This window comes from Abramis brama (genome assembly GCF_963993115.1).
Source record: "Abramis brama genome assembly, chromosome: 10".
Classification (NCBI taxonomy): domain Eukaryota; kingdom Metazoa; phylum Chordata; class Actinopteri; order Cypriniformes; family Leuciscidae; genus Abramis; species Abramis brama.
The window spans coordinates 7,462,859-7,480,268 of record NC_139972.1 but is presented as its reverse complement, the minus strand read 5'-3'; the positions used below and the strand labels follow the sequence as shown (position 1 = coordinate 7,480,268).

The 17,410-nt window shown below is 38.3% G+C and overlaps 1 protein-coding gene across 1 annotated transcript; it reads left to right on the top strand.

Moving 5' to 3' along the window:
- The first annotated feature begins 723 nt into the window (after positions 1-723).
- Positions 724-17,134, top strand: LOC311090811 (uncharacterized protein). Its single transcript, XM_084126354.1, has 3 exons — positions 724-881; positions 10,783-10,981; positions 11,279-17,134. The coding sequence occupies exons 2-3, from the start codon at positions 10,897-10,899 to the stop codon at positions 12,130-12,132; spliced, it is 939 nt and encodes a 312-aa protein (XP_083982480.1). The 5' UTR covers positions 724-881; positions 10,783-10,896; the 3' UTR covers positions 12,133-17,134.
- The last annotated feature ends 276 nt before the right edge of the window (positions 17,135-17,410 follow it).

Below are 17,410 nucleotides of genomic sequence, written 5' to 3'. Positions count from 1 at the left end.
AAGGGCAACGAGAAGGCAGACATGCTGGCAAAGGAAGCAATTACATCAGAACTGGTTGAACTCGATATTAAATTAAGTAGGTCAGAAATTAAAAGTATAATTAAGAACAAAATTAACATAAAGTGGCAGGAGAGATGGGATAAGGAGGGAAAAGGCAGACATTTGTATAATATACACAAAAAGGTTACAGCTAGAAAATTCAGTGGATTGGAAAGACAGGAGGAAACATGGTTTTCCAGACTGAGGATGGGACATACAAGTTTAAATAGTGGATTACACATAATAGGGAAACATCAGACTGGACTATGCATAAATTGTGGAGTAGTAGAAAATGTAAAACATATACTTATAGATTGTACACAATATACCAGAGAAAGGGAGAATATGAAGAGAGCAATAGACAGAGAGTTAACCATGGGAAATTTATTGAGTGTAACCAGCACACAGTCCACAGTTAGGGCAGTTATTAATTATCTTAAAGAAAGCCAACTAGCAAGAAGAATTTAGTTATTTATTTATTTATTTAATTAATAATATTATTACAAGTTTGAGGAGCTATAAGAGTGGAAGCTGGAGGAGCTGAACACGCAGCGCCAGCTGAAGCTTTATTTATTGTTTATTTAGTTACTTTTTTTTTTTTTTTTTTGACATCCCTATGTGATCACACCTCAGCCCAGTAGATGGCGGTAATGCACTTTGACTGCAAACTGCCAATAAAAATTATAGAAGAAGAAGAAGAAGAAGATGACACTGTGCGCACTGAGAATGCGCAGAAGAGAGAAGCGAGAGGAGACGAGCTGAAGCTTTCACCAGTGACGCTGTTAACGATCGTGAATGAAGGACAAATGTGGAATATTTTCTTCGCATGCCGAAGTCTGCAGGTGAGAGAAGTTACCAGATTACAGAGTTTAACATTAACCAGCTCCTCGAGTTTGTGTGTTTAAGGGTCAATGTAATGCGTTGTGTGTCCTGGTTTATTACTATTAGAGTGTAGTAGAGTGTTTTCACAGACTCTGTTTAGGGCTCCAGACTGACTGTTTTTACTAGTAACGCTGTTGTAGCCCATAACTGATATTTTTTTTTAGGAGCACAGGCTGAAAATTTAGGGGCACACACCTTAAATCAACCTGCAACGCAGATATTCACATTTCCCCCATTTTGGCTGTATTACTGACAAATGCCTTGGTAATAAATTGACTGAACGTACAGGAATTACAATGTGCAGTTTTATTTTAAAGCAACAACATGGAACTTTTCCTCTGCGGTCGCCCTACAGGTTGGAAGCGGAATTGTCCATTACCACTGTCGTAAAATGATTTACGGTTACTGTATATGAAGCATGCAGGTTTTTTTCATATGGGCAATGATAATATTATTAATCTTCCCCCTTTCATAATTTATACATGTTTAGTAGACTAAACATTTTAACTCAAACATTTGCGATTTGCATGTCGATTGCAATGCTCAAATCTGAACGAGAATGATAGCGATAGCATCCTAACCATCTAAAACTACCATGTTAGTGTTTACTAGCTAACGTTACCAGATTGATAATTCGCTTATCTACTAGCTGATTCATGAAGATAAATAAATGGAGGACCAGATAGTTTCCGTAACGTAGCCAGGCAGACAACAGATTAGAAAAACTAAAGATAGTATGCAAGCAATTTACAGTTACTTACTAGTTCAACAGCATGACGGCCAAGTCAGCATCGGTCTGGTAACTCTCCTCCTCCATAAGCTAACGCCAGCGAGCAAACGCTCGACCAATATTGATCCTCGTCCTGCCTTTCAGTTTATCACTCTCCCTTTTCCTCTTCCGACTCTACTCCGACAAAACCTTGGAGTTCTTACGTTTCGCTGCTGCTTCAGCCATGACGAAAACAGACGTACGAAAACAAACGCGCTGGTTGGCCACATTTGAGGAAGTGACGTATGCCGTAAAGCAGTCGAATTTTGTAGTTCTTTTTGAGCGCTGGTTACTACCCGCACCCTGAAGTTACATAGTGCCAGTAAAAGCGATACAGACCCCGTCAGGCTCTGGCAGACGTCTCATTCAACCTATTGTAAGTCGATGTACTATCACAAGGGTCTTGGAAATATATTATGAAGGTTGAAAAGTTACATGTTGTTACTTTAAGTTCACAGGGCTCCAGACTAACATTTTAGGGCAGCAGCACCAGAGCCAAGTTCTACAGAAAGTGGTAATACTGTTGAGCTGACAATAAAGCACTGAGCTTAATTTGAGGTGTTGATAAAATTTACTTTTTATTTTCATTCATAATATCGTATATTAATTTAATAGCAAAACTAGGGTAAAAATTGATATAAGGGAGTGAAAATAAAGCGGTCCTCAGCAACTACCTACTGGTTACAATGGTAATTTAATCTTCTTTTTTTTTTTCAAATAAGTGTGACTTCCTAAATCATGAAACTTTTATTTTTATAAATAGGGACAATCTTTGAATAACATTTCAATATGATATTGGATTTGAACTGCTGAAAAAGGATGTGTAGTACTTGTAAGCATTTGACTATTTCTGTCAAAATACCATAGTTACAGTTAGTGTTACTACATTAATCCATGGTGAATGTTGGTGATTTGTGAACTTAGAGCCTTCTATTATTTGTTCATTAATTGCACAATGTTTCTCCTCTTTTCCACGTCAGCGCAGTTTGATCTTATATCTATGGTTTAACAGAGAACTCTGCGCCAAGTCTAAATTTTCCTCACTGGATCTTGCAGAGATTTTATTAATTCTGTGGCGAATTCAATGGATTTCTTCACTGGATCTCCCAGCAATGTGTAGTAACGGTGTCGCGTGATCGAGTAGCTCGCTGCGCTGTCTATTATTGGTCCGAACTAATAAAGGGTCTGTGAAGCACAAATGAGTAGCACAGTTTCAGTCCACTTTCATTTAGTTTTCCATTTAATGCTGGGCAACATTGTGGTGGTGCTAGTGCAAGCTATATACAATTTTGGTCGCACTGGCAGGAAAAAATGGTCGTAAAATGTGATCATTTGGTAGCAGTCTGGAGCCCTGCTGTTGACACCAATAAAATGTGTTCAATTACAGAAGATCTCGGTCATCACCATAATGATAAGCAGAGTTCGAATAGAGGATAAGCATTGACGTCACTTTCCCGCTGAAACGCACCCCCCTCAGCCGGACTGAGTGGCAAAAAACTGCGTGACTGGATTTAGGGAAACTGCGTAAACGCATGAGAGAGAACGCGCGATGACGGTGGCGTGGTTACTAATGAGCGTCACCTGCGCGTACGGCTGGGTATCGAGTTCGATACTTTTTTGGCACTGACCGAATTGCATCGATACCTTCGAGTATCAAAAAATGTCTTGTCGTTCAGTACCAAATTTCTATACCTGAGCGGTTAATCTTGTCAACGTCAGTGAAACAATAGATGGGTTTCCGTTTCTCGAATTACCCATTATCCTCTGCGGCGCGCCGCCATGTTGTGTGTCAAAGCTGTCATGCTCATGTTTAACAGTTACCGCCTTTTCAAGCTTTTTTACTTTTCCAAAGTATTTTTGACTCTTTTGTGTTGAGATAACGATGACAAATTCCTCCAAACCTGGCGACAAGGTGAAGGTTATTTACAGGGACACATTAGACGATGTTTGCAAGGCAAGATATGATGAGAAATTGAGTTATATCGATGGAAAGGATCCTTACACAATGTCGAAAGAGGACTGGTCATGTAATCCTGTGGCGTACCCCGATATTCAGGAAATGGACATTGCCAAGTATCTCCACCACACCCGCCAAAGTCTTATTTGATCGGTGAGTAATGTAGATGAACTGCTGCGCTTGTGACAGGGCGCATGTTTAACTGAAAGAACGAGCAGAAAGAGAGAGAGAGCCGGTCGCGTACGCGCACTCCCTCTCTCTTCGGAGCCAGGCGAAAGTGTAAACAAGACTTCACCGTCTCCAAACTAAGCGCTGTCTTGCTCTCTCTCCCTCGTGGAAAAGTTAGTCTGGAGCCCTGCATTGACGGTTCACATCGCTGTAGCCAGTCGGCTGCTATCTGCACAGCCCTTATTATACGGTACATTTAGACTCAGTGTCAAGACAACACCATCTGGGTAAAAAAACAACAACAACACAACGCTCCGAACTAATTTAATATCGAAATATCGTCTCTTCGTCGTGTCAGGATCAGCACGATTCGTACAGCCCCACACAACACAGGTGTGACCCATTGCTTCAGGATATTATCATGCTCCGTAACACAAACACTTGACCCACTTGACACACAAGATGGCGCCGTAAGGAGTTGCGGGAGAAATGTGACGTCATCGTAAATCTATCTATAAGCATGCCGCATGTATGATGTGCACAAATCAAGTGCTGGCTGTGGCGGAGCATCAAGAAAAAAGACTACGTCGGATTGATGGCAACAGAATGGCACAGACAAGCACCGCTTGTCGCACATACTGTGTAGTAAAAGGAACCACGTGTCTGGGCCATTCATTGCATCGCAGGTGACGCTGAACATCCAGGATTCATATTTAAATATAGTCCCTTTACGGTTTAATATTCTCACTTTGACAACATTTAATTTGAGAGAAACTATCACCACATCGCAGAAAAAGTTCTAGACAGCAACCCGTCAAAATAAAAGTTTGGTTTGACGCAGAAGTTCAGATTTTTCAACTCGGGCGGCAGACGCTAATTCGCGTCAAACGCGTGAATGCACAAAAAGCACTACATAAAATCATTCGTGCATAACGCGCTTAACGCGGCAGATGCTCAATTCGCGCGAACTTGACGCATGAATGAGGCGTATTCGCGTCTACCGCGCCGCAGGAATTTTTTTACGCGCGTAACGCGTCTTTGCATTGACTTAAAGGTCCTGTTCTTCGTGATCCCATTTTTCAAACTTTAGTTAGTGTGTAATGTTGCTGTTAGAGCATAAATACCTGTAAAATTATAAAGCTCAAAGTTCAATGCCAAGCGAGATATTTTATTTAACAGAAGTCCCCTTTCAAAGCCTACAGCGAACGGCCGGTTTGGACTACATCCCTCTACTTCCTGCTTTAATGATGTCACTAGAACAGTTTTTTGACTAACCTCCGCCCACAGGAATACACAAAAAAAGGGGGCGTGGTCTTGTTGCGCTCCCACGGAAAAGAGGAAGAGTTGCGTTTGTAGAGTGTGTTTGTCGCCACACACACACACAAACACATCACACGGGTGATGAACCATACATGTAGGAGGGTCTGCAATCTGCATCATTCGTCGATAAACCTATACATTGATGTGAGGCAGTAATAATTTAATGTGCAGTCACGTAACATTCAACTTTTAATAAATAAATTATTGTAATGCATGGCAACGATTTCTTTTACACAACATGGCAGCTTTTAAGGCTATATTCATGGTGAAAATAAAGTGTATTTATATAAAGTTGTTTGGATGAAAACAATTTCAAAAGAACTATACACAACAAAAAATTATTTAATTAGGAGGTGTTACAGTACTTTTTGTATTTCTTTGCAGCAGATGTTTTCAACCTCCATTGGCATTTTGTCACAGTTACCACATGTACACCTATAAAACATATATTACTAATCAAAACTCGTGCTCACGTGTAACTAAGGTAGAAATAAACAATGCACTTATTTTAAAAATTCAACAACACCATCGTTAATTCGACAGACGGACAAAACCATATACCACAAGCTTTTATAACAGTTTGTAACATTTAACATTACAATTTAAAGGTGCTGTATGTAGCTTTTTTACCAAAACGAATCCTTTTTTTATTGCCTGTGTGTGAAGGGGTTGTAATCTCACATTAAAATTATCCACTTTGCGGGTTTTGCTATTACCTCTGAAAGCAAGTATTCTTATTTTTATGTGAAGGTCCCGGGTCGGATTTACCGCCAGTGACGTCACCTGCATGCGCGCTCCCGAGCCTCTCGCCTCGTCTAGCCTACTGACTTTGCACTCAACAGCGACGACACTGCAACTTATGACATGGACTTATGACTTATGCAACTTATGACATGTCTGATAACACTAAGAAACTACCTGCTCCCAGCACAGCACAGACTCCAACACAAACTCCACATATTGATTAAAGAAAAAAAAAAGGTTTTTCTGCTGAAGCTCGTAAGGCCAGACGTGAATCGGATGAACTTCGGGTGAAAAAACACGGCTCAACATCGGCAGGGCATTTGAATCATGGAGAAACCTTATCTACAAACCTAGAATGTACATTTCCTGAAGAAAATGTGAAGTGGTGCTTGCAGTGGCAAAATTCGGCACGGTTAATAGGGTTTCATACTTATCATGGTACGAGCATGGAGCATTAGTTCAACGTCAAGCTGATAAAAGTAGCCTATTATTTATTTTTTTAATTTTTTTTATTATTATTTATTGAACATTTTAAAAAAATACAACAACTAAATAAGAACAAACAATCAACAAAAAAGATCATCAGCAGATAATCCAAATAACAGTCATGTTCAAAGGGGTAGGAAGAAGTTAATATAACTTTTCATGTCCTACCCCCATTCAATTATATTTTTAGCTACTTATATTGTTTGCATAATTATATATTCAAACTAAATAAAAATCAACAAAGCTCTGAAAATCACTGTTCCAGTTCATATCCATCTAGGATTCTTTTTTTAAATAATAATTTCAATTGCAATAAGTTTTTACATAACTTTAAATCATTATCGCTGTTGTTCCACAGGATAACACCCTGAGTTGTTATACAGTGGAACTTACTATTTGTTCGAATTAATGGTTTACTAAACATTGATATTCCTCTAAAATTGTACATACTTTCTCTCAATTGAAAAAGCTCTTGGATATTTCGAGGCAATTGGTTATGTGCTCTAAAAGCAATTTGAATAGTTTTGTAGTCAATCAAATCTTTAAATTTTAATATTTTGAGTTTAATGAACAATGGGTTCGTTGGTTGTCTGTATGTAGTTTTATGTATGATTCGAATAGCTCTTTTTTGTAGGATGAAGATTGGATATGTATTTGTTTTGTAAGTGTTCCCCCATACTTCCACACAATAAGTCATGTATGGGAGTATGAAGGAACAGTACAACATACTTAGAGAAGCCTTATTCAATAGTTCTTTGACTTTATTTAATATTGCTAATGACTTGGATATTTTAGTTTTAATATACTTTATATGAGGTTTCCAGCTTAATTTATTATCTATAACTACCCCAAGAAATTTTATTTCAGATACTCGTTCTAGTTCTATACCATTTATCATAAGTTTCTTATCTGTGTCTGTTAATCGGTTCCCAAATATTATAAATTTGGTTTTACTCAAATTCAGTGTTAGTTTATTTTCATCAAACCAAATCTTCATCCTACTCATTTCCTTTTCCATAGTATCCAGAAGCTTCTCCAAATTTTCACCACAACATAGTAGGTTTGTGTCATCAGCAAAAAGAATGGTTTCCACAATTTGTGACACTTCACATATATTATATAAAGGTTAAATAATAATGGCCCCAACACTGAACCCTGTGGCACCCCACATGTAACCTGCAACAGCTGTGATTTATTGTTTTGTATTTCAACATACTGTTTTCTGTTATCTAGGTAACTGGATAACCATGTTAGTGCAATTCCTCTAATACCATATCTTTGTAGTTTTTGAATCAATAATTTGTGATCTACAGTATCAAAAGCTTTTTTGAGATCTAGAAATATCCCTACTGCATATTGCTTCCTGTCTATGGCATTTGTAACTTTTTCTATAAATTCTATCAATGCAAAAGAAGTTGATCTATCAGCTCTAAAACCATATTGCTGTTCATATAAAATACTATGTTTGGCGATGAAATCATCTAGCCTTATAAAGAACATTTTTTCCAGTATTTTAGAGAACTGTGGAAGCAATGAGATGGGTCTGTAGTTGTGTAGTATATGTTTGTCTCCAGTTTTATATATTGGTATTACTTTAGCTATTTTCATTTTATCTGGAAAGACACCGGTTTGTAGGGACTGATTGCAAATATGGGTTAGAGGTCTTGCTATGGATTCAATAATGTTTTTGACTGTGCACATATCAATATCATGGCAGTCGGTCGACTTCTTACTCTTCAATTTATTTACAACATCAATAAGTTCTTTTTCATCAGTCCCTCTTATAACTTTATTTTAACGTTGCAGTGGGAGTTTACCTTAGTTTCCAGCATGTTGTGTGATGCTTTCTCCGGTGTGTTGCGTCTCAGTCTGGAAGGTACCCACACAGTGCTCGTTCATAAATTCGAGCACGCGCAAGAGCACGCACTTGAAAAATTATTGGTTGCAATCTGAAACATCACCGCTAGAGGTCGCTGAAAACTACATACAGCACCTTTAACCAATTCAAGGTAACAGCCAAACGTAAAAGTATGACAACTACTAAATAAACAGCTTACCATTGTGAAACATCCTGCAAAAGTCATGCTTGAACAGGTTCTAATTCCTGTTCCTGTAATTCCTAATTTCTAATTCTCTCCGGGTCTGATTCCGGCTCAAATTGATAAGGTAATATTAAAGACATGTTTACAATAACACTGAGCGCATGCATCTCCACGTTATGGTAAGAGGCGTGACCTTTCCGGGCAACGTGTGCTAAGCTGCTGTCGAATCACAACACAGGAACCGCTGGCACAATCAGAACTCGTTACGTATTTCTGAAGGAGGGACTTCATAGAACAAGGAAGTCATCAGCCCGTTTTTAGGACAGTGAAAACAGTGGTATACAGATAAGTAAATTGTGTGAAAAATACTGGGGTTTTTTTACACGCGAAACATGAACACATGTTATATTGCACACTGTAAACACAATCAAAGCTTCAAAAACACAGGAAAAACGGGACCTTTAACATTGAAATAACTTGCGCCTAACGCGCTATTCGCGTCCGGTGTGAACGCACCATGATACTGCTCCATTGGGCTGTGATTATGGGGCGTGTTTCAACTAGTGGTCAACTTTGGCATTTTTGAAATATCGGCATCGGCCGATAAGTTTTTCTGATTGGCCGATCTGTTGGAAGTGGGACTTTAAACCTCTGAACCTTACATTCAGAGTACTTTGGGTTCGGGCCGAATATCGAGCCCGGAGCCTCTCCTCGGACAGCGCGCCAAATATGCATTTATTCTATCTGACTTATTTGTAAGTGTGAACTCGTGAAATCTCAATTCTCCAGCGGCAGTCATCTTTGTTGTAAACGAATTCAACCCAAGCGCTCTTTGGTGATGTGGATGATTACATTACTGTTGATCATCTGTCCATCATCATATAAAGCCCGCCCTGACAATTTGATTGGTCCGAACAACTTTTGTTCGGGCATAATAGCTCCTCAATGGATCTAGTCCAGACCGAACTTCCCGACCTAAAATTTTTGTGGGCGGGGCTAAGTTCGGCTGGCATCTAGGCTACACAACTGGGTAAAAATAAGATGGATTTAAAAAAAAACAAAAAAACATTAAGAATGTCATTTTTGTTAAACTATTAATTAATTGCTGTTAAATTGAACAAGTTTCATGATTTAAATTGATTACACATGCTTTTTTATTTAATAAGTTTTCATTTAACCATACCGAAAAATTAATCGATTCTTAGATGCATCGCGATGCGGACGATTCTGAATCGATTCACAAATGTCAAAAAACGATTTTCAAAATGTTTTTTTTTTTCACTCCAATTGCATAATATTGACAGAACTCTGAAGCATGGACGTGCAGTGCCCGGACAGTCTGTGGCGTGCACATAACAGAGACGCGCACATAACAGAGACGCATGATGGCTGAGCGCGAAATCCGAACAGCACCCTCTCTTCGCTAAAAGCTAACGTATGGAAAATTTGCATTTTCACTGGCTTCCTGCACTGCCGGATCCGCCCACGCCAGGCCACGACCCAGGCCCGTCCACGTCATGCCATGTCCTGTCCCTCTGCACGGGCCTGGCCCTCCATCCCTCCCCTAAGACTGCCTCCGCTCCACCACCCTCCTGGAGTTTTGTTTTTTGGGGTTTTGTTGGGCGTCGGGAGCCACCCTTAGAGAGTGGGATCTGTCACAGTTTTGTTTTTGGGTTTGTTCACGTCATGTTTCCTTGTCTGTCATGTGATCCCTTGTAAGTCATGTGATCCTGCCATGTGTTACCTTGTCTGATGTGTCAAGTTTTCATTGGTTCATTGTTTCATTGTTCGCAGTTGTCCCTTGTCTAGTCATTAGTCTTCTGTGTATTTAAGCCCTCATATTTGCCATGTGTCTTTGTCAAGTATTGTTTCCTGTAATCTGCTGTTGTGTAAGTTCATGTTCATTCTTTGGTTTTTGTTTTCATGCCACGCCATGTTTTTGTTTCATGTTTGGTTTTGTTTATAATAAACTGCATTTGGGTTCTCATTTACACTTGCCTCCAGTGGATCCTTTACAATTCTAGATAGAAACAGCTAGAAACTCCATCAAAACTGCCACTTTCGAACTATAGCAGCTTGAGTGCTTATGTTGCTTATGCTTTTTAAAATTGTTAAAAATGAATTGCCTCCCCCCTCAAACCGAGCCCTGTGAATGATGTGAAAACAGGGAACAATTGGAGACAGAGGCTTTTCAGCAGCTCAGTTTAACACAATGGTCCTGTTATTTCTCTCAGATGTTGGACAAGCATTAAACAAACCTTTTTTAAATTCAGCTTCATCCAAATTCATCCCAATATTTCTATCAGAAAACAGACATGTTCAATTCATTTAAATGTAAGTAAAGTAATTCAGTAACTTCTCTTTGAATTTGGCAGATCTGGTGTTCATCCCACAACAATTCACCAGTAAATACTGGGAATATTCCCATCATCCTACAAGAGAAGGACAAACTCCAGGAGTAGCAGATGGAATCTGTGTGACTGTTAAAGATGGAGTTTATTAAAGAGGAGATTGAAGACATGAGGGATCCAGAACCATCCAGAATAAAACATGAAGATACTGAGGAACAAATAGGTTGGTGTCCATTCTTGATTCTTCATTGTTGTTTGCTTTGGTAGATGTGAATTAATAATCAGTATATGAATGACATTTTTTACAGAAATGCTTATATCATTTTAATCGTCATCTTTAATGTACTTTTAATCATAATCTTGTAGGCTATAACAGTTGTCAAACTCATTTTGATCATATTAACAAGAGAATGACAGAACTAAACTTTGGCACGTCAAAGGTCTGATACTTGATTTCTCTTGCTTTCTGCTATTAAATCAGGGTTCACTTAAACTGATTCAAATTTTATGTTTATTTTAGATCGGATGGAAGTGAAAGAGGAAAGACAAGAACTGGAGGAATTTAAGGAGGAACATCACAACTTTAAAATTCAAGAAACAAAAGCCAAAGAGCTGCACTCCTGCACCCGGTGTGGAAAGAGATTCTGTCAAAAAGGAAACCTTAACGCACACATGAGAATTCACACTGGAGAGAAACCGTATCCATGCTTTCAATGTGGAAAGAGTTTTTCTCAAGCATCAGGTCTCAATATTCATCAGCAGGTTCACTCTGGAGAAAAACCATTTAACTGTGATCAGTGTGGTAAAGGTTTTAATTCATCATTAACTCTGAAAAAACACCTGATAGTTCATTCAGATGAGAAGCCTTATGTGTGTTCTCTCTGTGGAAAGAGTTTTTCACGCCTGGAATGTTGTAAACTACACCAGAACACACATAATGAAGTGAGAGATCATGTGTGTTGTGACTGTGGGAAGAGCTTTACTAGAGCTGGTGAACTGAAACAGCACCAAAGAATTCATACTGGAGAAAAACCTTACAAGTGCTCATCTTGTGACAAGAGTTTCACTCAGTTGGGAACACTGAAAGTACATGAGCGAGTTCATACTGGAGAAAGACCTCACAAGTGCTCATCTTGTGACAAGAGTTTCACTCAGTTGGGACACCTGAAATCACATGAGCGAGTTCATACTGGAGAAAAACCTCACAAGTGCACATCTTGTGACAAGAGTTTCACTCAGTTGGGACACCTGAAATCACATGAGCGAGTTCATACTAGAGAGAAACCGTACCACTGCACTGATTGTGGAGAGAGTTTTAGACATTCATGTAGTTTTCTCAGACATATGAAGAAATATCATAAGTCGCCACAGTGAGAAACATTTCATTTTCATGTCAAATACTGTCAAATAAGTAAATATTGTGAGATGGAAAAAAAAAAAAGAGTTGCTCCCAAAAGAACATTATCTAGTTTGACTTTGTGAATTTGGTGAAATGCTTAGATAACTAGAAAGACTTGGTTATATTGTGTTCTGATAGTACATGCAGTTATAGGAAATAAACAAACAAAAAATTGTCTTGAAAAAACTGAATTGTGATTGTTTGAGTTAAAAAATCAAGCGTAGTGTCAGTTCTGGCAGGTCATGTTAGTCGAGCTCGCATCAGCTGATCCATGTATACCAATAGGAATACGACGCCAATCACAGCCTCCATATATAAGCTCCTTCAGTCAGTGTTATCAACAGCTATTGTGTTTCTCAGGAGCAAATTACCCTCCTCCCTCCCCAGCTCCACCTCTCTCAGTCAGGATTTGGCATTCTGTTTGCCCTCTGAATCAGTCTAAATTCCCAAATTATGTTGTACATTAAAATACTATTGCTGCTCTCCCTTCTCTTTCCATGCTAGGCTCAGGGAGTTCTTGCCCAGGACAGAACCATACCGCCAATCCAATCTGTATGATAATTCTCCATCGTATTTGACGATAGTGGTCCTGACAGAACTTAATTTAATGTAAAAACTTTACTTCAACATCATTTCTGATAAACACCTGAAATTTTATGCAGTTGAGAAGCTTTATATGTGTTTGTGGAAAAAAGTTTTTCACTGCTGGACACCAGAAAATACAGACCATGAGAGAAATCATGTGTGTTTTGAACACAGCCAGACTCTCCATTGGTCTAGACTCTAGACTGACTCTGTCCGGTAGGGGCTTCACTTTTACCTGTTTGCACTCGTTTTATTTGTTCATTTATATGTCAGTCCGAAATCATTAACCGCATTTCCACTGTACAGACCATATCAAATTAGGCTTTATCGTCATTTCACATAAAATAACTTGTACTCATTCAATCGTGTTTGTGTCAAGTATACGCGTCAAGTATAAACCTAGCTTAAGGGACCTAAAGCGCACCTTAAAGCTTTCGCAAAGAACCGGCAAAAGTCAAGTCAAGTTTATTTATATAGCGCTTTTCACAATACAGATTGTATCAAAGCAGCTTCACAGTATTAAATTACAATAATACATCAATGTTTGTTTCTAGTGGAAAACGTCCACGTTTGGTAATGCTGATCAATAGTATTGTTGATTGATTAATTAAATTAAATATCCCCAAATATCCCCAACTGAGCAAGCCAAAGGCAACAGTGGCAAGGAACTGAAAAAAACTCCATCAGGTGACCTAATGGAGAAAAAAAAACAACCTTGGGGGAACCCAGGCTCAGTCGGGGGCCAGTTCTCCTCTGGCGTTTATGAACTAGAGGTTGGATTTAACTGTAAGATTAAAAGTATTATATGAATGCCTGGCTGAAGAGATGCGTCTTTTGTCTAGTTTTAAACTGGGAGAGCGAGTCTGAGCAACGAACAGTATCAGGAAGACTATTCCAGAGTTTTGGAGCTAAATGTGAAAATGTTCTCCCTCCTTTGGTTGATCTGGATATCCTAGGTATGACCAAAAGCCTCGAATTTAGTGATCTTAAAGAGCGCGATGGATTATAGGGTGATAGAAGATCCGTTAAATAGACTGGAGCTAAGCCGTTTAGGCCTTTATAAGTCAGTAGCAATAACTTGTAATTAATACAGAACTTTATAGGTAACCAATGTAGTGGTGATAAAATTGGTGTTATATGATCATATTTTCTTGATCTAGTAAGAACTCTAGCGGCTGCATTTTGGACTAACTGTAGCTTGTTTATTGAGGATGCAGGACAACCGGCTAATAAAGCATTACAGTAATCTAGTCTCGAGGTCATGAACGCATGAACTAACTTTTCTGCATCAGAAACTGATAGCATGTTACGTAGCTTAGCAATGTTTCTAAGGTGGAAAAAGGCTGTTCTTGTAACATATGAAATAGGGATGTCCCGATACCACTTTTTTCAGAACGAGTCCGATACTTTAATTTTTGATACTCGCCGATACCGTAACCGATCCCAATTATTTAATCCAATTTTGATACTACAACAAAAACTACCAGCCTAATTAATGTGAATTTAAAACAAGTAAGCAGTCAGTAACAAAATAAGAACAAACAATCGAATTACAAATAGGACAAATAAATACAATAGAACAAAGAAAGGCTACAAATGAAATAAACTGTGTTTTTAGAGTTTTTCAGGTAGATCCAACAGGTACAGAAATTTGAATAAAGTAATCAAATGTGAAAAAAGCATATTCATTACTGTATAAATAATATATAGATAGATATTTTTGTAAAGTTGAAAAGGGTAGCGTATTTAGTCAAGAGCAGTGAGTATTTCTTTGTCCTTTGTTTGATTAACATTAAAACACAGAAGCAAGTTTATCAAACTGCTGCCCCTTTAAGACCGAACGCACGGACCGCATTTGAACATGGCTACGTTCATTTGAGATATAACCGATTTTGTTTACTATAGGATAATCGCCAAGACGGGCGTTTTTACATAATTTTGTGTGAATTTGTCCGTACAAGCGCAAGACGTGAAAGACAATTTAATTCAATATTCGCGCGCTGAGACGCTGGTTTGCGGGGCACGCGCTTTGGATGTTTGCATTCATGGAACTTCTTGACCTGCACACGTCCTGAAATATTGTAGGGAACCACTCATTATACTTAAATCAGGTAACAGTTCATGTTTTACTTTACTTGCATATACAATTTAGTTTTCATCCAAATAACATGTGCTGAGTGAACGATAAGCAATCAAGAGCATTCAACAGAAGTGCGCTCGCTCGCGCGCTCTCTCTCTCTCGCTCTCTCTCTCTCGTCAGTTAACGTTAATAATAATCTACATGCCTCGTTTTATTTTCTTTGCCTTTGACATCCGACTGAACAAACTTTCCACTGATGTCTGTTTAAAGGGATGTGCTCGCAATATGTACACGGTATCGGTGCGTGGTATCGGCAAATTTTTATGAGTACGAGTACGAGTATATGAGGACAGTATCGGCCTGATCCCAGATGCCAGTATCGGTATCGGGCCATCCCTAATATGAAATATGATTTTCAAAAGACAGGTTGCAGTCTAGTATAACACCCAGGTCTTTTACTGTAGAGGATAAAGTAACAGGACATCCTACTATGTTAAAGTTGTAGTGTGAGAGGTTTTGTGGGCGGTTTTTTGAACCGATGATTAGTACCTCTGTCTTGTCTGGATTTAATAAAACAAAATTGCGCATCATCCAATCTTTTATATCTTTAACACATTCTGTCAATTTGGATAATTTAGGGTTTTATCTGGCCGTGATGAAATATAGATTTGAGTGTCATCAGCATAACACTGGAAACTAATTCCATGTTTCCTTATAATATTTCCAAGTGGCAGCATATATATTGAGAATAACAGAGGGCCTAACACAGATCCCTGTGGCACTCAATAGTTTACTGGAGTTATGATAGATTTTTCTCCATTTAAATAGACAAAATGGTAGCGGTCAGAAAAGTATGATCTGAACCAACTTAATGCTTGTCCTTGAACACCAGTATAATTTTGTAGTCGATCTAAGAGTATTGTGTGATCTATAGTATCGAACGCAGCACTAAGATCAAGTAAAACTAGTATTGAGATACAGCCTTGGTCAGAAGCTAAAAGTAAATCATTTGTAATTTTAACGAGTGCAGTTTCAGTGCTATGATGCGGTCTGAATCCAGACTGAAACTTTTCATAGATGTCATTTTCTTGCAAGAAAGAGCCCAGTTGAGCGGACACCGTGGTTTCTTAATGAGAGGTTTTATAACTGCCAGTTTAAATGTTCTTGGAACATGACCTAAAGATAAAGATGAGTTAATAATATTGAGGAGAGGCTCTTCCACTATGTAACACTTCTTTCAGTAGTTTAGTTGGTATAGGATCTAATAAACATGTTGTTGTTTTAGATGAAGTGATAAGTTTAATTAACTCTTTTTGTTCTATAGTTGTAAAGCACTGTAATTGTTCTTGCGGGGTGATAATTGAGGCTGAATTATAAGGCGCGATTGAGGATTGAACGTTTACAATTGTGGTTCTGATGTTTTCTATTTTCTCAGTGAAGAACTTCATGAAATCATTACTACTACTGTAACGGAATATTTTGTTCAGGTGACATCTGTTTATTTGTTAGTCTAGCCACGGTGTTAAATAAAAACCTAGGATTGTTTGGGTTGTTTTCTATTAGTTTGCGGAGGTGCTCAGCCCTGGCCGCTTTTAGGGCCTTTTTATAACGTGACATACTGTCTTTCCATGCGATTCTAAAGACCTCTAAATTAGTTTGTTTCCATTTACGCTCTAAATTACAGGTTTCTCTCTTTAGAACATGCGTAGTATTGTTGTACCATGGTGCTTTACTTTTCTCTCTGACCTTTTTTAATCTAATGGGTGCAACAATATCCAATTTTCCAGAGAGAATGGTGCTCATAGTGCTAGTTAACTCTGTTCCCGAGTCTAAGTCTGTCTGTCAAGTTCTGAATCTGTTTAATTAAAGCTGTTGCACATGGATCCTGCTTCCTCCTTTGATTCAACCCTGCTTCATTACAGCTACGACATGTAGTCCTATTAGCCTACAGTAGGCTACAGACAATTTAAAGTCGGAGTGGGATTTGAGCGAACGCCGTCTTACCTGTGAGCATGTGGGGTAGACGATTTTCAAACAATCATCGAATATTATTTTACTTGATATGACAATCCTTAATATTTGTTGTTTAAAATAACTGTTTGAGGTCTCTGTGAAAGTTTTAAATAAGTCTTTTAGTGCCGCTTTCAAAGTGGTCACATCCGTAACATTGTTTTTTCCTCATAAATGCGAACACGAAAAATAAAATAAAATGAATATTTTGTGTTCTGTGGAGAGCCAACCCTTCTTCATCCAGTGGGTAGTATTACTTTTGGTTTGTGCAGTGTAAACCAAAGAATTACTAAAAAATATTTTGCCACCTAAAAGTTAAAGATTTTTTGTGTAATTTCCGTAACGCATATGTGTTGCCTATTTTCCTCTTATTAAATATAAAACACATGTGTAGACTGATATTTTTCTAATGTCTGGACTCCTTTATTAAGGGAGTATGGATATATAAACAGACGTTTCAATAATTGGTATTAAATGCGTTTCCTGACCTTTTCAATTATTTAATTTATACATTAATTAAAAAAGAAAAAAGAAAAAGACTAATAAAGTGTACAATAAAGTACAATCAAAACTTTATA